Below are 25,610 nucleotides of genomic sequence, written 5' to 3' on the forward strand. Positions count from 1 at the left end.
TGTCACATAAGTCCAGAATTCAAGTTACATGTATACAAGTGGGGTTTAGTTCGTCAAAAGAAACTCTTGATACTCTGGTTACCGTCAAGGACCCCCGAGACTCTTGTTTCTATAGCAGCTTATGCATTATAGCAAATGTGTAATTATTGAAACGTAAAAAAAAAAAAATAATATGAGAAAATTAGGCTCAGATACCATTAAGTAGTTACTAGTTATGTTCTGAAATATGTTTAGGATGTGTCATCTTGGTAGCTTTTTGAACTGTCTCCATTTGTAAACGCAAAAAATCTTTTGAAATCCATTTATTTCTTTGTTGATGAACCCTTCTTCATTTTCCAAAACAGTTCAAGATGTCTGATGCATTAAATCAATTTGTTACTCATGGAAACTACGCAAGAAAAGAAATTCATCGAGGAAAACACGAGGATTTAAGGCCTTGAATGCTAAGCTGCCTCAATGCACCCTTTCATGTTTTCATGTTACTTAGATCATAAGAAAAGTGTTTGCAACGTTGCAAAGGTTATTATTGGGAGCATCTGAAGTTCATAATCTCACATAATTTTACAAGGTTAAAAAAACACTTTAGAAGGTTAATGCGCTCGAAGACTAAATTTAAACTAGGCATTCAATTGAAAATATTTCACACGACTGACATTTGAAAGATGACAAGGGAATTTTCAATTAAAATGTAAAATGAAAGAGGTAACTTGCTCCAGATATGGTATCTTCTTGATTTATACAATATTTATTTAAAAAAGAATTAGGGTAGACATGAGTGCCTACCTATGCGTGTCCTCTCCCCCACTACACAGTTCTACTGTGTCAAAGATTTTTGACTAGATACAATTGAGACCACATAATATAGAGTATGATTACTGAAATGTAAAATAACTTAAAGAATTCTTTACAGTGCAATCGTTTTATTCACCCGTGAGAAATCCCCACAGGGTTGTCATCTTACTCGACTCGCGGAGGATATTTAACTATGATTTCTGGCATCTAAACTCGTCCCTCAATTGCACAACATAAAAGGTATTCGAAATTACGAGAAGGTTTTTGTGAATAGAAACTTCAAATAAATTAAGTTTACGAAATCTGGCATCCTGATTTCTAAAGAGTCTTATGCTCGCATGAGAAACCTTATTGAAAAAAATAATGCAATGTAAATTCTACCTCTATTCAGCTTGTATTGTGTTAACATTGTAAGTTTCTTAAATGAAAGGCGTCGTAAGTTTTTTCTTGTTTACATGCCCTGTATACCAGTAAAAAAAGATTATCTCTGAAGATACGAACTCAGTAGATGACACATTCAATATATTCTTCTGAATATTCTTTATGTACTAGAAATACTCTCCAAGGAGTTATTTTATGCCACACCCTGCTCTATCTTAATTTGTGAATGCAAGACATTTTGTGGGGGTCATGTTAAATATTTCCTCTATAAAGGGAAAACAGTTATTTAGCAAGCTCAATACCATTATAAATTACAGAAAGTACACACAAAAGTATCAAATACTAGTATATGACTCGGATACAAACCTGCTTAAGACAGCCTTTCTTATTTCTAATTAAGTTAATGTACAATGTAATATATTCGTATTGTTTACATGTAATTCCAAAGTGATAGAGATCATTGAATTCAAAATAGACAAAAGCTCACAAGCCTGAATAGCCAATATAACTGTGATAGATGACAACTCCGGTATATAAATTGAAACAATTTGAATTAAAATAATTTAAAACGTACATATATTTCAGATCTCATTTTGTTTTTGTTTTCTTTTGTAGTGTCTACAACATGCTGAAAAACAGTGGGATGCACCGACTGGACATGCAACAAACACATGCACTACTTATTAAAAGTACTGCAACCATGAAAAATATTTTCTGCCTTAACTCTGACACTTGCAATTTAGAACTCAACGCTGGAGATGTTTTTAAACTAATAAAAATATACATCACAATTCAATTACTATTTATTTATTTGGAAGGATTGCTTACAAAGGCTAAGAACGTTTAATTTACGGAAAATATTATTTAAAGGTCTTAATACTGAGAAGGCCTATTGTCTGTGTTGCTCGACTTTTTTTTGTTAATCATAAATGGTGGGTAATGTCGTTAATTTTCTTTTCATCACATTTGACCGTTTCCTGGAGAAAATCATCCAAACACCCAAACAAAGTTTCAAAACATGATGGCAGGTACTGACGTGACAAGTATTACAGCAAACAAATAATATTAAACAAACATGTAAAACAGTTTGTTGTTATATACATTGATGAAAACATGCATTCTATTTAAAGAAAACATCTTTTTATTTGTTAAAGCAGTAGACGGTTTCGCTAAATTTAAAACGTGGGAAACATTAATTATCAATAATAATAATGTACATTTTAATGAGCAACCTGCTTAGAACTTTAAATATGAAATAAATATCTCAAAGTAATTTGAAGCGATTAATATACATGTATTTTATGGCACTATGCACGTATATAGTAGAAAATTTATTACTAATTTATTAATTTGAAAGAAAAATAAACAAAACCCCAAAATAGTGAAATGTTCAGTGAAGTGAATTTTGAGAAGGGGAAAAGGATTATACCTTGAAAAATTCAACGAGCTCAGGGTCAACTTTTACCATAATTCAGGGCACAACCTTTTCATATTCAAGTTAAAAATACATTTTATTTCAAATGCGCGTATTTGAGTTTTCTTAGGAGATACATGCACGATTTTTTTTAAATACATTAATTCTCTCTCTCTCTCTCTCTCATTAATAATCATCTAAATCGTACCAAAATGAAAGCAAAAAATTCCAACTTAATCTACTAACATGTGAATATCTCATAAAAATTGAAATAAAACTCCAAAAACAATGCTCTATCCCCTTCCATCCTTTCCAAATAGAATTTAATAACTACTGTTTGCCGAAACAGCAATGTACATTGACAGCGAGGGGGGGGGGGGGGGGGGCAAATGGTTTGACATCCTCTTGATAATACCTCTTGATAGTACCTCAAATAAAAAAGACATTTTTTTTTTTTTACAAAAATTTAAATAATACATAAAAATCTTTGAGCTAAAAATTTACCATTGTTTTATTTATTAAAAAAACTATTACTATCATATATTTCAGTGTCAAAGATGCGTGATCTTTACCAAGAAAGGTAAAATGTTATTGAAAAATTTATCAAAATCGTCGTATATGGTGACTTGCGTGGGAGTTCAAGTCAGCATAAATAATCCTATTGTACTCTAATTGAAAAACAGGTTCAACAAACTGAAATGTGATTTTGGTTTCATGAAAAGGCGTGTAAGCAAACCTTAAATAGCCTAAAAATGTTATAATTTATCTCAAGTCTTATTTATTTATCTTATTTTGCTAACGTAATTTAACCATTGCAAAATCTGGAGACAAGCATCCATCCATGGAAAAGTATTTCGAAATAAAGAAAGGTGTACATATATATACACCGGGGAATTCTGTCCATCGTACAGATTGTCAGGAGACTGAAGACGACGATGCGTGCAGCTTGGATATTTTTGGGTATTCTAGCCCTTAGTGCGGCCCGCACTCTAAAGGTAATACCGCAGGGGTAAATTTAATTTTAATTGGTGTATGCATCTTAATTGGGGAATGCATTTTTTTTAAATTCCAATAAGTACCATGGTCACCAATTTTGTAAATCTTTTATTTTATTGTTTAGTTATTTAAACCATTTATGAACTTGTAGAATCTTAAATTTCCAACAAGTATACAAATGAACTTCTTTATCTTATTGCTTCATTATATTGGCCATTTATGTGCGCGTTTTATTTTTTTTTATATTTTAAAATGTGTTAAGAAGCAAAATTAAAAGTTATCCATGGTGATGTTGTTGATAACAACAATAACTTGATTATTTTTTTTTCGCTTGACAAAGTGCAGTATCAATAGGTATTTTCCAAATGTCGAGCGACGCACCGCTTCACACAACATGGAGTTGGCGGTCAATATATTGCTAAGATTGCACGGGAAAATGTTGGTTCCTATCTATAAATAACAAACATTATATAAAATCTATTATTCAGAGACAACATAAACCAAAATAAATCAAAATTAGAATTATAGTGCAAAATTAATCGGGACATATTTCTTTTGTATATTATGCATACGTAAATATGCGTACATAGGTACGTTTCGATACATATATATATATATATATATATATATATATATATATATATATATATATATATATATATATATATATATATTGATGTATCTTTTGCAAAAAAATGATGTTAAAGCTACCAGCTGGCAATTATAGGCGAAGGAGTATTTAGGGGGATGTGCAAATATCTAAGAGAAATATTTTTCGGAAAACTATGTAAGAGAATTTTGATAATCGCTTACGAATCACTATATGCAAACCGTAGCTTTAAATAACCCGATGTGTAATTTGATGGCATCTATGATTAAGATCTTTAAAACGACAATAGAATTAACAAGGTCGGTAGAAAACCAATCTCATACAACAAAACTAAGCCTTTTCTTTATAAAACAGGTAAAGAAAATTGAATTAATTTCAAAACTTTACGTCACTGATGAAATATTGAATCTTGCTGTGCCCCCCCCCCCCCCCCCCCCAATGTGATAACTCGCATAATGCTTTAAAAATGCAGACGTGTATTAGTATCCTAGAAATTATTTTAGGAAAACTTGTTGAGCCTATTTCACTGCGAATTTGAAAATAAAAAGCATAATAAAGCCTGTGTAATATGATAGCATCTTATAAATTAACGACTTTTAAACGATCGTAATAATAACAAATCCAATAGATAACCATTCTCTAGCCGCACAACTGCAAATATTGATAGACCGGAAAGCTATACAGTGTCACTCATTGTGGAGAAAAAATGTATATTTATTGCGCAAAAAGGTGTCCTGAGTTTTGGATTTCTTTCTCCAAATTTTTACCATTCCAATTTTTTCAGACCAGCTTAGCTACAAATATGCAGTAAACAATTCTTATAACCCTAAAACGGAACGTTTTCTTTATAAAACAGGAAAAGAGTAAAGACCTTTAAAAGATTTTTTTTTTTAACTACAAATCCTATTTACGTCACTGAAGGAATATTGCATCATGTTGCGTCCAAAACAAAATGGCAACGGTCAAAGTCTTACTTTTCGATCGAGAAAGAGAGAAAACAACAAACAAATGATGACAAGTTATCTAATAATCGGCGAAATAAACATGACCAGCCATTAAGCCGTTTACTTAATTGTTGATTTGAATCTCTCAGTTCTCACATAATAATTTAAATATATCACAATATTTTGTTGTGGAAACATCTTCACGAACAGAATTAAACATGTGCACTGATTAAAAACTTCTGATCATTAGTCGGTCAGCTCTTTAAAACTTATTTCAAGTTATTTTTTAGTTTAAGGTAGTTCGTTCCCCAGTTCTGAAAATCAACAGTAAAGTAATTGGAAATGTTCACAAAAATGTCACTGAATTCACAAAGTGAAGTGCATTCTTTGAAGTTCATCATTATAATTAATCATATCATATAGGAAAAAATTATTAAATCTCAAAAATATATTTCCAAGACACGTGGATAATAGAACCAATTATGCATTTACTATTTGAAAATATATCGACATGTATATTTAACGATAAAAAAAAAACAATAGGCATTCGGAAAAAAATGCAAATTTTTATATTGTGCGATATTTTAGTTCTTCTATTAATTTCAATTGTCGTATAATACATAGTGTAAAAATCATGTGGTGTAATTTCAAGATATCACAGATCACTTCAAAATTTATTTAAATATAATAAGCACTGGTATTTAAGGCAAAATTGAAGGAGATTCAGTTTCTCTAAAAATGAAATTTTGTCTGTACTTTATCAGTTTTATAAGGTGCAAATGCAATTTTTTTTTATAAGACCGTCCCTAAGATTTCCAAATACCATGTACCTACTACCTAGAATCATATTTTTAGATGCATGAAATGACTAATTCTGTAATATGATTTACGTCGATCTGCATACCTAAAAATGGAATTATGGTAAAAGAATCCTCTAGATGCACAGTCGATTTAGAATTTTTAGATGCATGAAATGACAAATTCTGTAATATGAGTTACGTCGATCTGCATACCTAAAAATGGAATTATAGTAAAAGAAGCCTCTAGATGCACAGTCGATTAAGAATTTTATAATATTTACTGAAGCCAGTGCAAATATGAATTGTTTTCAAAGCTTCAAAATTTTCTCACTATTTATCGAGAAATGAAATAATTGTGGTGGTCTTGAAAAGATTTGTTAGTAATGTGTTAAACATACGTGATAATTTCACAGTGATAAAACTATCAATACTTATTAAACACATAGATGAACATTTACCATGATAGAATGTATTCCGCATGAAATACATGTACATAAGATACAAACTCATTTCGGTTAGATGGGAAGGTTTTCATTGCCAAACAAATACTAGATAGTCTATCTTCCCCTATGGGGTTTCCGTTATAGTAAATTTCCAGGGGGATTTTTTTCTAAGGGGAAAATTTTCTCGGTGACACCTATCCCCTTTTCCCACAGAAATCATGTGTTTATGGTCCAACAATATCCTAATACTTAATCATATTTCATGTCTGTTTTCCAGAAACGGGACGATGATGGAGACGACAGCAACCACTGGGAATCGGTGTTTCTAGCGGGCGCTAAAAGTAAGACCACTTTTCCTAGCAATGCAGAAATAACATCAAACACATAAGAAACTAAAACTTATTCAATTTTTTTTTAATATCATTGTTGTAAAACACATTTGATCTAATTTGTAGACGACTATACGGATGTCGAAAAGGAAAACATGTTGGACAACATTGTTGGCGATATGGGACACTTCCTGTCTGTGGTGGAAAAAGCGATCAATGGCGGTAAGATGTTTACAAATCGCTCAGTTGCGGTAAAATGTTCACAAAACGCTCTAACTCGGTAAAATGTTTACAAAACGTTCAGTTGCGGTAAAATGTTTACAAAACACTCAAACTCGGTAAGATGTTTACAAAACGCTCAGTTGCGGAAAAAGGTTTACAAAACGCTCAGTCGTGGTAAGAAGTTTAAAAAACGCTCAATGGCGATAAGATGTTCACAAAACGCTCGATAAGATTCTTTTGTTGTTGTTGTTTTTGTTTTGTTTCGTTTGTTTGTTTTTTTGGGTTTTTGTTTTTTTGTTTTTGGTTTAACCCAGGGTTCGAAATTCTCTATATACAATTCGCAGAACGCGAGTTAGAATTCCCAAATTGCGAGTTAAAAATTAGGTAACTCGCAAAAACTTGCGAGTTGATTTTTTTGCATTGAAACTGTAGCAAAATTATATAATATGACAGAACACAACGCTTTTGATTTAAATCAGTAATTTAAAAAAAGGCACACTGTAGTTGTATTTTGTGTATTGTACAGTAGTTACTTTTTCCTTAAGTTACATGTATTTAATTTATATAAATTTAACTTTATATGAAAATTGCGAGTAGTCTTATAAAATTCACTTTCTTGGTACTCGCAATTATTTGCGAGTTGTAATTTTAGGGAGTTTCTATCCCTGCCGGTTTTTGTAAATCTGAAAATCTACCTCAAAAGTCTAGCATTTCAGTGTCGCAATAATCTAAACTCAGCCATGCGTATTACTAATTTGATTTATGTTTTTTATTTTCAGAAAATGTTGAACAGAACAAATATGACATTGTTAATATGCTGTCAGGAGCTCTACTTCTTGTAAAGATGCACGAGGAAAAGGGTATGCATCAATTCATCTATATTGAAGACACAGACAGTTTGATTGCTTTATGATTTTGAATTTGGCAGAGTACACAACTTTTCCCTGTGAAAGAAAATATCGATTTTTTTTTATCTTTTTTAGCCGAAAATGGACACGTCATGATTGCACCAAAACCAGTTACAATCCCCGCCAGATGTACCAGGGGTAAATATTACTAAAAATTACAAGATCCATTTGTCCTTTGGAAGCAAGACTTAAAAGATTTCAAGCAATGAACTTTCAACTGTAAAAAAAAGACAAATATTTTATCATTTGTTCATTTTGTCTACTGATGAGTGATCTGTCTTTGAATTCTTGTTAATGAAAGGATCTTCTAACCACACTTCGGAACAAGAAAATCTGGTAATTTTACAATCATGTCTTAAACTAAGACTTAACTTTCACTTCTCTTTTTAGCTGATGTCGAGGCTCTTGGGGAGTGTGATGCAATGGTCAAACGTGTTTTAGAGTGCATCCAGGGAGGAGGAAAGGCCATGGTTGCCACCCTGTCAGATAAAGCTATTTCCTGTAAGACTTGACTCATTAATTATGGTTAATATGCCGTATGCGCATTCTTAACCAAGTAGTCTGTCTGTCCCTGTTTTTTATTCAGCATGTAATATTATAAGTAGATCTCCAATTAGATTTTACAGCAAGATAACACAATCATACATGTATATAAAAAAATATTGTTTCCAGTAGGAATTAATTTTGAGTTTAATTGCAGTTGAAGACAGAGTTGGTGAAATGAAATCATTTATTAATAAAATTGTCGCAGAACTCGAAGGCATTAAAATGTTGTTTAGTAAGTCATTTCACAAAATTATGAAAAAAATTATATATCTCCTTACATTTTAACTGAATCAACGGAAAAAAGAAAGAAAAAAATATACTATTGTTCATTTTCTGAAAGAAACTGTTTATTGTTCAGTATAGAGGTAATATTTAATAAATTTATGACAGACCTTTAGACTTATAACAACTATCTTTTTTGTTGAATTACAGGACATTGTTCCAAGGTAAGCAACAATAACAAATGTATTGAATATTTTCCCCTAGAGGTGTGAAATAAAATTTCTTAATTAAGCTTATGCATGCATAAAAAAGACGTGCTCTAGAAAAGAAAAAAGGACATTGTATGAATATTCATGCATTCCCAAAACTATTATGTATTTTTTTTTTATGTAGCCTCTCACCCCGGAACACTGGAAAGAAGCATGGAAATTGACTGAAGCCGGTATTTTACAAATTATTTTGTAATAAGAGAAAATTTAGTTTCCTAAATCATAAAAAAAAAAATCAGTGTCAGTGTTCATTTGGCTTCAATTAAAAAATAATCCCCAAACTACAGATACAGCAATCTTGTAGATTTGAGCAACTCAGACGAAGCCGAGACGAAGCTCAAGGACCTGGGGATGAAAATTTACAACGACGTTAAAGACATAAGAGATAACCTGGACATTCTTTTAAGCGGAAGTACGTCCGAGGAACTTAAAAATATAGTTAGGTTTATGTAATAACAAGGATATAAGATTGTTTAGATACTTGCAATTAATTACATGCATAAATTAAAAATGCTCATATAAAGTATTTAATTGTTATCGTGTAAATCCTTAGACCCAAAACAATGTTCTTGGTAAAGGAATGTATGAAGAAACCTCACTACCTGTAAATTATATTGTAGAGGGAACTGAACACGAGTTTAAAAAGGCTGAGCAACATCTTGCGGCTGCCGTGGCTTTGGCCGAGTTTCACGAGAGGCAGGGTAAGTTCTTTCATATTATTTATTGAAATAACATTGTTTTAAAAAATTTTACAATTCTATCTTTTCGTAATTCTCGGAAAAAAATTCTTGAAATCGACTTTTATATCTTAATCTGAGAGTAATAAAGACATTAATGCTATATGGTGAAAATTATAATTTGTGGCGAGATGAGTTGTTATTATACGGAATTTCATTCTTAACTGTTTTAGGCGCTGATACTATTCAACCAGACAAAGTTCCCATCGACGCTGATTGTACAAATGGTAAGAGAAAGGCTTAATGTATAATAATGAGTTTTAAATAAATTTTTATCCGTCCTAAAGGTATCGTTTTATTGATTACACATGTCCCTAGTGTTGATTTTTTTGGTCACTTGGAACACAATCTTCGTCATGCTATCGGGTATTTCAAAATTGAATTTTAGTACGTGTTTCTGGTTGTATCATGATATGACAATTCGAATCTGAGTATCTTTCGCTAAAACCGTCTAAATGAAATTGGAACTCTTAAATTAGAAAATCTCACGAAATTGTTTTATTGGCTATGTTTGGATATATAGTACTTTTGGTGAGTTCATATGCTATAATAATTTTTAGATCGCGTTTAACATAAATTTGTATAGTCTCTACGCACCAAAATTTGAATATTTAATAAAATGTAACTGGAGCAATATATAGCCTCTAAGAATAAGAAAATTCTTGAATGAATAAAAAAAATTCACATATATATCTGAGTTTTAAATGGCATTATTTACGCTGTAGATGAAATTAACAGTCTGGATAACTGTGGCGAAAAATACTTCCGGGTGGGAACCTGCATGAGAAGAGCCGTGGACAGATTGATTAACAGGATGGAAAATAACAATAGAGATTGTATGTTCTGAAATAAAAAATGTATCTATCTATAAGGAAAATAACAATAGAGATTGTATATTCTGAAATTACAAAATGTACCTATCTGTAAGGAAAATAACAATAGAGATTGTACATTCTGAAATTATAAGAATGTATCTATCTGTAAGGAAAATAATGAGCTTTTGAACATTTGTATACAAGCTCCATTGATTTAATGTCCATATGACGCATGTAAAAATTGTAGAAATTTTAACGAATAACCAAGTATAGACCAACATTTCGAAGATTATTATATAAACAAAAATGCATACATTGAATTTTATTTCTTATGTTATTAACGAAATATAGAACTAATTTCTTTTGATCTGTTTTGTCTGTCAGTTGATAACATAAACACTGGATTTCATGTTCAGATAGCGAAATTGAATCGTCCTCAATTTAACATTTTAGATGTTGCACTTGCTAAATACATGAAGGGAGTGGTTATGAATGTTGCCAAAGTTCCAAAACTCCTGCAGGAGATTGCGAGTAAGTAAAGAATGAAATCAAATTTTTGAAAAATTTAAATTAACTGAAATAATTTTTTATATCACTTCGAATCAAAACACATAAATTTACTGTTTATATGCGGATTAGCATTTTATTTTATTTTATTTTTAGGTTCCTGTTCACAGGTGAGTATTGAAAACTTCAATTTTGAATTTGTCACATGTGAATTAGTTGTACTGATACAGTTCCTGATTTAACATGTTTTTATCGACTCGGGCACACACGTGTGTGTGTGTTTGTATGTGTGATTTTTACAATTTATTAAATAAGAAAAATATAGGTTACACAAGTTACACAAATGTATGGAAAAGCTTTAATGTAATAAATATTTCTAAAAGATATGTTATTCTTATATACTTCGGGATGTTGACAGATCACACTATCTTTGCAATTATTATACTTCACACTTTAAAATAACCATTGAAATACCACTCTTTATACAGTTGGATATTCAACACTGGGAAAGGGCTTGGATGATAACTGAAGAAGGTACGAAAGATATACAAATTTTATAAATCGTCAATTTTTTAATTGCTTCTACTAACACATTTACAAGTATTCTAAAATCTGTATATTACATTCTCTCCAGAACTAAAAGACCCAGCAAATATGGAAAAGTTTAAGCAGTTGGGAATGAGAATTCACGACGATATGGTGAAAATCCGTGATAACCTGGCCGCACTTCTGGGGGGAAGTAAGTGTTCCTTATTTAATTCCCCAGCAACAAATTTAAGTACTCACCTATATCATAAATAATTGGAGTTAAGAGAAGTTTATTTTCGCACCATGCAGGACAAAGTTAAATTCCGAGTATATTAAGTTCTTGCAAAGAAATGTGATTTAAGTACTGCAAGTATGAATATGTTGAGTTTAATGTACATGTATGTACATAATTCATTCACACACCCCCTCCCAATGATAGGATTGTTTATGTTGGAATGTTACAATGTATTATGTAGGATTAATTTAATTTTTTTCAAAAGAGGGCGGTGACTTCGAATTAGCTCTAAAACACCTCGATGCTGCTGTCAAGCTTGCTGAACTTCACGAAGAAAAAGGTAAGATTGCACACTGGTCAAGATATTCAATGTCAGGAATTATATGTAACATAATAAGAGTATTCTCCCGAATTCACTGTGTATTTTATTTTTTGATGCATTCAGCACCTTGCAATTACATGTACTTCATTAAATCGAAATAATAAGAAAATAATTAACTTTAAGGTGGGCAGTCCATCACACCATCTGTTCTTCCAATTGCATCTGGATGCACAAAGGGTAAGTAGTATAGAAAAGTGATTACCCGTTGTTTACTACTAAAAAGACTCGGAAACTGTACCTTATTTAGCAAAAAAAAAAACATGAATGTGAATATTTTTAATAAAGTTTAAATATTTCCTAAGAGGTATAAATATTTTGCAGATGAAGTTCTCGCTTTGGTTGGGTGTGAAAAAAGAGCCATCAGAATTGGAACTTGTATTAAAGAAACTGTTGACAGTGTAATCAAAGAAATGAGATCAAACGCAGACAGTAAGGAGTTTGTTTTATAATAAATAATCTGAATTAAATCTTTAAAAAAAGAGGCAATCTTTATAATATGTATATAAAGGTTAAATAAAGACGTTCAACTCAATATAGTCTTAAATGTCACTTTAGTCACAAGAAAACTGAAATAATTAATTAAAAAAAGCAATAATGGGTCTTTTTTGGAATTCGATGTCATTCAATTGAAGTAAAACAGCATGTAATTACAGAATAAATGCCGAATCATCATTGTTATTTTTTCTTATTTCAGTCGTTGAGATCGCCATGTTTACAAAGGGATCAGTTCTAAATATTGCCAAAGCAGATGCTATTGTGAAAGACGTTATAGGTAATTTTGAATAAATAAATTTTCTTTCTGGTGTAAAATATTCAACTATTTCAGTGTCCTAAAGAAAGATTTCTTCAAATGATATGTTTTTAAAATCAGTGAAATTGTACATTTTTTTCTACTGTGTTGTTTTTTGTAGCTGGCTGTGAAAGTGAGCACAAGGAAGCAGATGATAAGAAAAGAGAACTTGTTGATCTCCTGAGAAGAATTTTGCAGAAGTAAACTAACAACTTGTTCATACCAGGAATGCCAGACCACGAACCCGAACTGAAAAAAGTTATTTCCTTATTGTAAATGCCCATAGATTGTCACACCTACCTCATGGCTCAACTTGAATTTTATTGTCGCATAAATAAATTTCATTGACATTTCAAAACCTAGTATTTATTGTCATTAGTGGTTTATTCAGTTTAAAATTGAATACATGTATGTCTGTTTTATACAGAGACTGGAAAAATATAAACGATTTTAATCTGTATTGCGAAGATAAATTATGGATCGAATATGGTTGTCCTTCATCAAGTTAACAATATTGGCTTGACCTTGGTACAGAATAAAACATATTTAATATATAAATCAAGATATGTTTCAAATCACCAGGGTCGACCTTGACATCCTCAAGAAATGCCAGTATATTTTTTTCTCCTAGACCGTTTTTCTTTCTTTCGTAGTTAAGTAAACACTTTAATTAAACCTACTTCTATTCTTTGCAAAAATACGCTGTGCTTAATCACAAAGATGTAAATGATTACTTACATGTATAAACGTACAATCTTCAAGTTGCATAATAATTTTCTCTGAAGAAACATTGCATCACACCAAGCTTAACTCAACCTCAACATGGCAATTAATGATTAAGGTGTAATTTTACAGAAGCAGAATATGATCTAAAAGTTTCATACAGTAAATCACGACGAGATGTTTTTACCCCCAATTACCCGGCTGACCTTTAACTTAAATGTTGACCTTTGTAAACACAAAAACCTCTGTTAAGGCTATTATTTTCTTCTAACGTCACACATCTGTACTAAAATCAGGATGAGGTAAACTATCGTTACCAGAAATGCCCTCGACCATGGCATTGTAACTTAAGCGATGCGTTTTTTAGCAATAAAATGCATTCTTTGTTAATGTGGGGATTTACGGTTGCGACATTGCAGAAAAATACGTAACATGTGTAAGCCATTAGGCAATGTAATTTTTATTCTGCAGTCGTTGCAATCATAAATCCCCATGTTAACAAAAAAGGCATCTTAATTATTGTTTATTCATACTACATGTAGGGTTGATCCAAAAATATTGTAACAAGTGCTATAAAATCTTCAATAATTGGAAGTCATCAACCAAATTTTATGTTCGTTTACCCCAATCTACTTCAACTTTTGCCCCCCAAAAATCATTAAGATACATGTATATGTACAGTAGTACTTTTTAAAATATAAAGATTAAAACACAATTAGGTTAAGTCTATCAGCTTGACAGCAACGTTACTGATGTCTTCATGGTGTTACTTTTTCGAAACTCATTTTCAGTCCATCCACAAATCTATGAAATTTTTCACACTCGTCTCAAGGGGGCCTTCTACATCGTCACAACATGGCGTACTTCAATTCGGAACGCCATTTTGGTTCGAAATGATCAGATTATATCCTGAACAAATTTACCAATCACCGATAATTCAATATATCATAACATGCGATATGTATATTCTGTTGTGAACGGAATGTATCCCCTCGAAGCGACGAGGATTGAGAAGGTACTCATTTTTTAAATGAATTGTTTGTCAATTCATCAGTAGTCAAATTCAACTGATTTTATTCTTCCTAAAGCATATGGGTGAATTAAAAAAAATGACCAGACACATATTTATCGACCTGCACTAAAATACAGGCAATGAGAATAAATTTCTATGTCCCAGCATATAGGTCTTTTGATATTGTCTAAACACCTGCCAAATATCTTATTGATATCTCAAGACTCAAAAAAAGTTATGCCCAAAATGATGCTAAAAATGTCATGAGTGCAACACCTTTTTGCGACATTTTGAAAATTCAATATTTTTTGAAAATCTGTGAAATAAATAATACTGGTTTATGTTGGAAATAAAGACATTCTTGATAATATTCAAAGTATTGAGCTTTAAATGTAGACTGTATCAACTTTTGTTTGACCAATCATGGTTGATGCTGAAAAAAAAATGTTAAATTATACCCATGTCAGGATTGCAACAGAAAAATGTAGTGTTGCCAAAAAACATAGATTTTCAAAATCTGTATGACAATTAAGTCAAAAAAGAATTTTCACAAAGTGTAAAACAATAACCGACATACCATTTAAATTTAAAAATGTTATATAAATCACAAGCAGCATTAATGATAGTCAAGTATCTGTGCATACCCAATTATGTCAGAAGTGCAACATTTGATGTTTTGCTCCCCGGCATGGAAAAACTTTTATAGTACATGTATATACTTCTCCGTTTTCTAATTTGGAAAATAAGGACACAAAGAACATTTTTACTAAATAGATTTATCAATTACAGGGCCTGTCTGTCTTTCAGATCTATATTTGTATGGTCAGGAGTGCAACACATTTTTTTAAAGATCCAAGTTTTTAATATGATGAAAAAAATTCTATTCATACTAATAAATATTCCTTAATCAATGATGATGTATTTGAATAAATTAAAAATAAACTATTGACAGTTCTGATTTTAAAGTATATCTCTTTTTCAATTTTATCAATCCAGATGTGGTTTTATCTTTTCTTTGAATTTTTTATGAATGGTAAAAAAAGAATCACTGAAAAATTGTTATGAAATTCAAATAATTCCACTTCAATTTTACTGAAACAACAGAACATGTTCTGATGTAATTTATGCTTCACAAACTCTACTTTAAAGACTTGCATGCTCTTGGTCAGGAATACAATAAAAATGTTAGAATTATTGCTGATCAAAAATGAATAAATATAAAGAATAAATTGATGAGTAGAATGTTTCTGGTTGACCTCAACTGCTTACAGTGTTTGTCCCGTGAATGAAAATATACTATAAAATATACTTTTATCTTCCTAATATATATTTTGAGCTAGTGTTTTGACATAAACACGGAATAATTCAAGATATAAGGGCAAGTTTAAATACTTTTAGTGTTTTAACCATTCGTATTGGACTAAAAGTATTGCACAATTTTGTTACCACTTGTTGCGAACAATTTTTGAATTTTGTGTTCTATGTTTTTTTGTTTGTTTTTTTTAATTTTACTGCAGTCGGGAGTGCAACAAAACCGTTTTATAATTAGCAATGAACTTCATCTCCCTTTACTAAAAAATAAATTGCAGAAAATGTTTGATACTATTTGTAGCTCGGTATTGTTTGGACATTTTACAGTCAATGCACAGAACAGTTTTTATCACTAAACATATACATATGTATTCTTTTTATCTATATAGAGGAAATGAAACAGTAATATCTATATTTAAACATTTATTGTTTGGCATTGTTGGTCGTGGCATAATATACATGTATAAGCAGCAAAGGGTCTCCAAGCAGGGCAGACCCAAAATTCAAGCAACAACACAATACAAAGCAAATCAATTATTTGGCTGTTCCAGGTTTACCGCAAACAGTCATTTACCTTTAAGCTTATTAATGTTTTTTAATTATAAAAAAGTTTTGAATAAATTCAAATATAGCAACAACAAGCATAAAATAAGCAGCTCAATCAAGCAGCATTTGTTTGTTCCGGGTTGACCGCGAACAATGAAATAAATTGTTAATGTATTTACATTATAAAATATCGAGCCAATGTTCACAGCTCAATGTCTTCAAAATATCATACACAGTCAGATGCACAAGGTTGAAACATCAGTTGAATGGATGGGCGCATATGCCACATGACCTAAAACTTAAAAGTTTGCCTTCGCAATGTCGTATCCTTGGTACTCTTGGATTTGACCCGTGGCATTGTGATATCACAAACAAAATAACAATAGCAAAAATTACTTTTTTAAATTTACACTAAAATTTTCTACAAAATATATAAAAGATATTAAAGTGTTCAAGCCGCGTTTATTCGAATTTTCTTAACGATTTCAATCCCACGAAAATCACCCTTTAAATACAGCTAAACTAAGCCATCGATGTAAACAAACATCACCAATGTGTCTAAAATTATTCTTTCAAACAAGTTTTTAGAAAAATAAAGCAGGATTGAGATTATTTTTTGGAAATTTTCAAGAGCTTAAAATTATGCAACCTTTCAGTTCGAAGCGCATGTAAAAAAGGATGCGTATACCGAACCCGATTTTGTACGCCGAACTCGAGCAAAAAATTTCCCCATAAGATAAAGGCATCTATATTATATTCATATAGATGCTGATATATTACACAAGCAAATAATCATGTTTTGATTGATTGGTTGATTGATTGTATGCTGTTTTACGTCCCATTCAAGAATTTTTCACTCATATAGAGACGTCACCATATACCGGTGAAGGGCTTCAAATTTTGACCTTTACTCGGCACTCAGGGCCATTGAGCAGTGAGGGGTCGTTGCCAACGCCTGCCGTGACACGGGGCCTCGGTTTTTAAGGTCTCACCCGAAGGACCCGCACTTTCACTTCAAAGTGCCGAGCGCCAGGCGAAGGAACAGTTGCTACCCATTTTTTATCGACTAAGGTCAGTCGCGGCCGAGATTCGAACTCACGACCTCCCGATCACGGAGCGAGCGCTCTACCGACTAAGCTACCGTAAACGGTTATCATATTTTGAAGTCTAGAAAATATGAAAAACTTGCTGTAAATGATAAAAAATATCAAAACGATGAACTGATTTATAAACTTTGAACGAGTTATTGTGTGTTATAATCTTTTAAAGCATTGTTTCATAAAATACATAGCAGATGTCAGGAGTGCAACAAAATAAGGTATTAGGATCACTTCAAAATCTAGTATTTTTTGTAAGAAAACTTGTTTATTAAAATTCTTTTTTTTTTTTTTTGGCTTAGATTAAAAGAATTGTCTTAAATGGACCAAAAAGTAGTTTTTGGGGAATTTATTATATCATATTTCTTTCATATTAAAACTTTTCAAACCAGAATTGAAAAAAAAAATAATATAAAATAACAATTGAAAAGCCAATTTCTTTTACATATACAAAAGAAGAAATTCAATCAAGGTTTAGATCTAATCATTTATATCCCTGACACCATTCTGAAGCATAAAAAAAACATGAAAATTTCTTTTGATTATGTATTTTAGAAAGTCTTTTAGGATGTAGTAATATTTTCTTTTTTCAAATAGTTTTACTAATAAAATTCTGAAACTTTTTTATGCAATTGTCTATTCAATTGCCACTTCAGGAATTTTCACTAGAATGCATTTACAGTACGATGATATAACTGAAAAATATGTTATAGTTAGTTGAATTTTAAAATAAAAGATCAATTTGGTGGTCATTTTGATTTAATTCACCCATATGCTTTCCAGCCAAACACAGCCAAAAATGCTAAATTATATAAAAATGGTATACCCACCACCTTCCCATCACTAAGAGGATACACCCTGTTTAGAACAGAGTAAACACCCCGTATGTGTGGTTGTATCCGGTGAAATTCGAACTCTACGTGAAATCACCAAAAACTGTTAGATAATATGTGGTATTGTATTAAACATTTAATCAACATGGATTATCAGCTTTTTTCTATAGTAAGATTTGAAACGAAGTAGGAATTTCGTTGTACGAACGTTTTTTACCCGCTTTTGTCCATTTACTTGACGTGTCATCTGTAGCACAGGATAATACATACAAGATGGATGAAAACGGTAAGTAAATCTTCCTTTATCAATATCTTAAATTCACATAACATGTAATTTGACTAGAAACGTGTGTGTCTTCGCATAAATCCAGTTGAAAAACAATGAAATAATTTCTTGGAAGTACTTGTTTGGCATGTACTTATGAATTCTTTTTTAAATACTTGTGTTTATAAGAGATTAAATACATGTACAATACAATACAATATTTATTGGCGCAAACACAATTACAATAATTGGCAAAGGCACAACATACAAGAATCATTATTTATACATTTAAACAATATTCTAGAATGTGAAGATATGCATAAATCATACAATCATTTGTACAATAATTATGTTATACAATCATTTCTAGATATATGACATTTTTTAATAAATGAGTGTGTTATTTTCAGTATTAAGATTTCAGATTTAAGATTTCAGTCAGATTTTAAATATAAGAAAAATCATTACTAAGGTATTTGAGTCCACTCTTTAACAGATATTTCTCACCAGAATTTTGTTATGTTTAAAATTTTAGTTGTTTATCAGTTTCATTAATTTTTGTTTTCATCATTTTAACCCGTTGATATTATTTTTATTTTTGAGGAAATCCATCCATCTCTTTTAATGAAAATGCTGTTTTGGTGTTCCTTTTTGTGTAGATTCACATAAAAATTTTGTACATTTCGTTTATGACTTTGATGGTTTTCAAGTTTTTATAACATTGAACTTTCATAAGAAATTTGAAGCATAAGGCTTTTTAAAATGGGGGTATACCACAAATTGAATAAAATATTTAAAATTTTTGTTAAAAATTAAGTTTAATACATTGGAACTTTATTTTATTGGATATTGAGTCTATTATTAGAAACAAATGCATGCAATAAAAATCACTTAGACATCGTATTCTTCAGTGTTATCGTAAAAGGTTTTCTTCGTCCTCTCACTTCTTCTCCTGTTCAAATGTTGAAAAAGCTAGATACTCAAAACGAAATATCAGACACTTTTACTACAAATAAGGGAAATATTTTACATTATTTTATAAGTTGCATACAATACCTTTATAAATATAATTCAAAAGAGAGACAGATGCAGAAAGAACAAGATGTGTTTGTGAAAAACTGCTGCTCCCATATGCCAGCTCATGGCGAAGGTTAAAGTTTCTTAAATGAAAATCAAACTCCAATGTAAAGGCAAATAGATCAAAAATGTTGGCACCCAAAGAAATGTTTTGTTACAAGGAATACACATGTGGAATATGCAAGCATTAGCACCAACCGTTCAAAAGTTATGGCCAAGGTTAATGTTTTTTAATTTTGTTTGTTTGTTGTTTAACGTCCCTCGAGAGCAATTTTCACTCATATGGAGACGTCATCACTTGCCGGTGGAGAGCCGAAAATTTTTACGTATTTTCAGGGCCATTGTAGGTGAGGGATCTTATTCGTGCCAGCACCTACTGCGACACGGGACCTCGGTTTATACGGTCCCATCCGAAGGACCGGTCTCCAAGTTCAACAGTGGGGTTCGAACCCGCGACGTAAGGATCAACTCCTTACTCCGCGACTGTAGAGCAGACGCTCTAAGCACTGCACCACGCGGGCGACAAATATGTCAAACTCCAAGGTCAAAGGGACAAAATTGTTGGAACCCGAGGAAAAGGTCTTATTACAAGGTATAAACATATGAAGTATGAAAGCAAAGATATGCCAAAAACCGTTCAAAAGTTTATGCCAAATTTAAAGTTTGGTACAATTTTGCAAAAGTGGGTCAAACTCCAAGGTCAAGAGGTCAAATATGTTGGTTCCCAAAAGAAAGGTTTTGTCACAAGGAATACGCATGTGAAATATGAAAGCCATATCTCCAACCAATCAAAAGTTATGGGCATGGTTAAAGTTTATGCGGACAAACAGACAGCTAGACTGACAGACAGACGGATGGACAAAGCAAAAATTATACGCCCCCGAATCTTCGATTACGGGGATATGAAAAGGAACATAGATTAGCCAACCTTTAGCATCAATTACTCGAATCCGACAATACACGAGAAGATCTATAAACAGCGGAATAAATATTAGCTTTGGATAAAATAATTTTGATGAAACAGTACAATGCAAGATGTTTAAGCGCAAGTGTGCAATAAAAATATATTAAAAAGCATGGATATTAAAGGTTTGTGAGAAAGTTAATAGATTTATGGATGACTAAAAATGAGTTCCGAAAATTAGCGTCCTGAAGACATTGTTAGCGTTGACGTGCGGCGACAGACGTAACTTCTGTGTTTATCTTTATATCTTAAAAAGTGTTATAAATATACAAGGAAATTTGTTTTCAACAACAGTTAAAATAATTAAAGTCGTCAGCATATAAATTTTGTTGATGATTTCCCATTATAAGATATTCTAATAGCACTATTGACACTTTGGTTCAACCCTCGTATCTGTATCAATTCTTTGTAAAAATACATAAAATATTGTATTTTTGATCCTTACCTTTCATTTGAAGAGCCATGAAACAGATGACCCTTGGCAAATCTTAAGAAATCTTTCATACAGATGGCTTCATAAAACCAGATCTATATGTAACTAGTTTAGAAGTCGATTGATTAACAACAACCGGTTTCCATAGTAAATAAAGGAGTTATAATTCAGTGGATGCAATGTTAGTTGTTAGTGTCCTCTAGAATATTTTGAATGTCATCTTGTCTGTTGACTTTTTGACCTTCACTTAAAATTACTCGTTTTCGAAAGGTCATACTTCTGTCTACTCTATCCCTGTTAGGACAACGCAAGTATGATTTCAATCTTACTGAATATTCCAAAATCTCATCACAAAACCTTTTGGCAGTTTTTTTGTTTTTGTTTTTTGTTTCTTTTTTGTTTTGTTTGTTTGTTCGTTTGTTTGTTTTTCCCATACTTGTCACCAAGACGGATCAGCACTGTCACTACAAAAAGGAACACGTTGCTGTCCTTCAAAAACGACTGCAAAACGTGAACCATAGGCATGTTTTCCTATCAGAAATATAAAAAATAGGTTGTAATGAAAATATGTATTGTAAGATTTCTCTCATCTAGAAACATGTAATATTTTCATGATGATTTGACATCAAAGTATAATTGCGAATGTTGTTAATACTGAATCATAGCAGCAGGGCCAGGTCTAGGCATCCATTATTTATTGCATTCTTGTCCTTTAAGCTCAGAATTAAATGGGGGTCATCTATGAATCACAGTTATCCTGTATGAGAAATTTTCGTTCAAGCTTAGATTTATTAAATATTGTAAAATGCAATTTTAAGCAGTATCGTTTTTCTTGACAGAGCAAACATTGAAGACTGCAAATGATGCATAAAATTGAGGCTGGTGTAAAGACGAAAAATGACCCCCATAGAAAAATGACCGGGGGTCATTTTTCGACGTAGAAAAATGACCCCTTCCCCCATAGAAAAATGTAAAAAAAAAAAAAAAAAAAAAAAATGTAGAAAAGGAACCTAAGAGGTGTACATGTGTAACCTATAAGTAATTGACCCCGTTGAAAAATGACCCCCATTCCACTAGAGTGATACGAAATTTAGAAGAGGTGATTGATAAGTTTTGGGTCTCAACGTTTAATTCTCTTGCCTTTTTCTGATGAACATTGGACGATCTCGCAATTAAAGAGTAACATAACAGCATTACATGTGTTTAGATTTATCATACCTACTTGGATATTTCACTAAAGAAATACACTAATTGCAAACTAACAACAGAATTTATGATAAACCTGATGTCTTCAACTTCTCTATCGTCAACTCCCCTTACATATATGTATTTGTGTGGCAATATACCACTATCACCTGCATTAATTTTGTACAAATGTAGTTTATAAGGCCTCCTATTTGATTCGATACGCAAAGAGCATGTTCTACGTACAAACAATTTCTAAAACGGGCAAGCTATTGACGAATGTTTTCAATACAAGGATGTCAACAATGAAAAATATGGAAATAACGAACAGTATTCAAGCTCAAAAGTCCATTAAACATTACAAAATAGGTGCAGAGAAAACACGGACCTCCAAAACATCAGAGGTGGGATCAGGTGCCATGGAGGAGTGAGCATCCCCTGCCGACCGGTCACACCCGCCGTGTGCTCCTTGTCATGATCGGGAAATAACGGAAAAAATCATCCGTCGACAATTCAGTGTGTAAATAATGGCCTACAATTAGTATGAAAAACGTCAGTCAGCATTTGACTCATTGATAACTTGTATTTGCTGACAAGGTCATAGAACTTACGAAATGATGACATTAAACGAGACTGCTGATATTCTTGTTTCATCAATCTCGTTTAAAGTCAACATTTCGCAAATTCTATGGTTAATACAATGACCTTGTTATCAAATAAAATCTATCGTTAAGTCGTTATCTTTATATTTCACCTTTTGTGTTTTCGGCACACAATAAAAAAAAATAGAAACGTTACCGTGGTTATTGGTTAAAATTGCTGTCTTATCTTTCTTAAGCATTTGTTTCATGTTTGGATATTTTATTGATTATAGACGCTTATAGCCAACTTACAACTAAACTATATAACAAAGGAATAACTATCAAATCGGCTTTTCCATCGCTTCTTACATGTACATGTATTTTTTTTTTGTAATATTCCACTATCGCCTGCATATGGTGTTTTAGTCTCTTAACTTATTTAGTACGCTAGAGCATGCTCTGATTACGATCAACTTTTATACAGAGACTGGTTATTGACGAATAAGATGATGTTAAAGGGCTTTCAACAATCTCAATCAACTTCTTCGATATTTATAATGACCTTATTAGGCCAAGCATAAAAAAAGGTTCTTGGTCCATGTTTTTGAAAAATCAACTGAGGCAGGCAGGATTTTTATTTATTTTTTTTCAAGATCAGTTTCATATTACTATATATAAGTATTTCAATAAACATTCAAAAATAGTCATTTGTTTTTGTTTTGTGACATTCTTTTCTTTCCACAAGTTACATTTCTGTTTAGGAGATTTATCAGTATGATTAGAACAGACTGGGTAGGCACCATCAGCTTTCTGCACATTGTCACTGCTTACACAGTGGTAACAAACATCAGAAAAACAAGCACCACTGAAATAGGGATTCACAGTTGGATTCGAGCAGGACAAGTTCTTTCTCACGAAAAGCTTGTCTTAAAGACAAGTTATGCAAACGTAAAATACACCACTGAATTTTAACAGATGCTGCAAAACACCTTGCAATATATCAAGGTGTGAATTGAGTCGCCCGCGTGGCGCATTGGTAGAGCGTCTGCTCTAGAGTCGCGGAGTAAGGAGTTAATCCTTACGTCGCGGATTCGAATCCCACGCGCACTGCGGGACGTGGAGACCGCTCCTTAGGATGAGACCGTATAAACCGAGGTCCCGTGTCGGAGAATATGTGCCGGCACGAAAAAAGATCCCTCACTGCTCAATGGCCCTGAGTGCCGAGTATTGGTCAAAATTTGTAGCCCTCCAGCGGCAAGTGGCGGCGTCTTCATATGAGTGAAAAATTCTCGAGAGGGACGTTAAACAACAAACAATTTATGCACTGGGCCTTGGTAAAACCTTAAGCTTTGAGATCCTGTAATTCACATCCCTACGAGTATTGATAAAGTTCAATGATTCTGTTCATACACAGAATCTCGTTTAAAAAACAATCTGTTATTTGTGGTTTTAATATCTCCTGAATAGGGTTCAGATTATTATAAATACTGTTTTTCTGTGGGCCATCATAAGGACATTAAAAGCTTCGTTAACGTTGTTGACTTCATTCTAAATTTTGTCCTTCACCACTTTGAACTGAATATGGATTTTCAGCTAGATTTAATTTAACATACCTTCCAGACAAACGAACAGTTTCATTGATACCGACCGACAACATCAATCTGTCATACAAATACGTTTTTGATTTGCCAATCGATGCTTCGACTGCACAAATCGAGATCGCATGATTCTTGTACATGTACTTTGACGGAGTTGGACATCGTCGGAACCCACGGTTTTCTTTCCGTTACACTACGTTGAATGTAGTGTAACGAAGAGAAAACCCATGGATTCCGACGATGGAAGTAGGAGGGAAAAGTCCACCACCCAGGCCCAACGTGACCTTCTTGAATTGAATTAAATAAATATCCTACAGATGCGTTGGCACTGTAATTGCCAATTTTATATGCTCCATTACATCAAAACATTTGGGCCACAATTAAGTTACAGTGCCATGACTGATAGCCCAAAACCGCGAAAACACGTTTCAATCTTGGAGTCTTACAACATCTTTGTATTCAAAAACGCTTCCATGATGGAGATCTGGGCTTGTAAATTAAAAACCTGTCAAGACAAAGTAACAATTTCCGGAATACTCTGATCAATTTTACCGAAAAAAAAAATTAATGCGGCGGGGTAAACTTGAATTAGGCGGGGCTTGAGAACCAATCCAATCTTACTATTTATTTTATTTTTTTTTTTTTTCCTTAGCAAATACATTTTTTATTATACCCCACGCAACAAGTTACATGAGGTATAACGTTTTTGATCCCTCCGTCAGTCAGTGTGTCAGTCAGTCAGTCAGTTCTGTTTTTTGTCAGCGCAACTCCTCATAAACCGCTGCACAGAATTTCGTCAAACTTTGCAGATATTTAGTACATAGTGTGTAGATCTGCATATCACACCAGGAAATTCGATTCCATTATTTTTCTGGGAATTTCGGCACTTTTCAACTTAGATTTTTGGCCATATCTTGAATATAGAGATGAACAGTTTGTTAGTGCAACTCCTCTTAAACCGCTGCACAGAATTTGGTTAAACTTTGTAGATATTTAGTACACAGTGTGTAGATGTGCATATTAACAGGAAATTCCATTCCATGGTCCACGGGTCTTTTGATTTATAATTCTTAAATTTTTTAACCAAAAAAGAAAAATACAAGTATATAGTAAAA

At 32.2% G+C, this 25,610-nt stretch overlaps 1 protein-coding gene across 1 annotated transcript; it reads left to right on the forward strand.

The window, feature by feature from the left end:
* Positions 1-3,512: 3,512 nt before the first annotated feature.
* Positions 3,513-13,228, forward strand: LOC133192765 (uncharacterized). The gene is made up of 22 exons (XM_061328775.1): positions 3,513-3,582; positions 6,658-6,721; positions 6,836-6,931; positions 7,711-7,791; positions 7,915-7,977; positions 8,230-8,340; positions 8,540-8,617; positions 8,818-8,831; positions 9,001-9,049; positions 9,181-9,288; positions 9,497-9,577; positions 9,787-9,840; positions 10,339-10,449; positions 10,882-10,959; positions 11,092-11,105; positions 11,424-11,469; positions 11,570-11,674; positions 11,964-12,038; positions 12,204-12,257; positions 12,402-12,509; positions 12,775-12,852; positions 12,992-13,228. The coding sequence occupies exons 1-22, from the start codon at positions 3,523-3,525 to the stop codon at positions 13,072-13,074; spliced, it is 1,611 nt and encodes a 536-aa protein (XP_061184759.1). The 5' UTR covers positions 3,513-3,522; the 3' UTR covers positions 13,075-13,228.
* The last annotated feature ends 12,382 nt before the right edge of the window (positions 13,229-25,610 follow it).

This window comes from Saccostrea echinata, unplaced genomic scaffold (genome assembly GCF_033153115.1).
Source record: "Saccostrea echinata isolate AGI-Se365-2 ecotype Australia unplaced genomic scaffold, CSIRO_AGI_Sech_v1 ptg000025l, whole genome shotgun sequence".
Taxonomy (NCBI): domain Eukaryota; kingdom Metazoa; phylum Mollusca; class Bivalvia; order Ostreida; family Ostreidae; genus Saccostrea; species Saccostrea echinata.

Coding starts and splice junctions, on each gene's coding strand:
- LOC133192765 (XM_061328775.1), top strand. CDS start 3,523: ATGCGTGCAGCTTGGATATTTTTGGGTATTCTAGCCCTTAGTGCGGCC. Junction 9,841..10,338: donor CGACGCTGATTGTACAAATG/GTAAGAGAAAGG, acceptor TTTACGCTGTAG/ATGAAATTAACAGTCTGGAT. Junction 12,510..12,774: donor AATGAGATCAAACGCAGACA/GTAAGGAGTTTG, acceptor TTCTTATTTCAG/TCGTTGAGATCGCCATGTTT.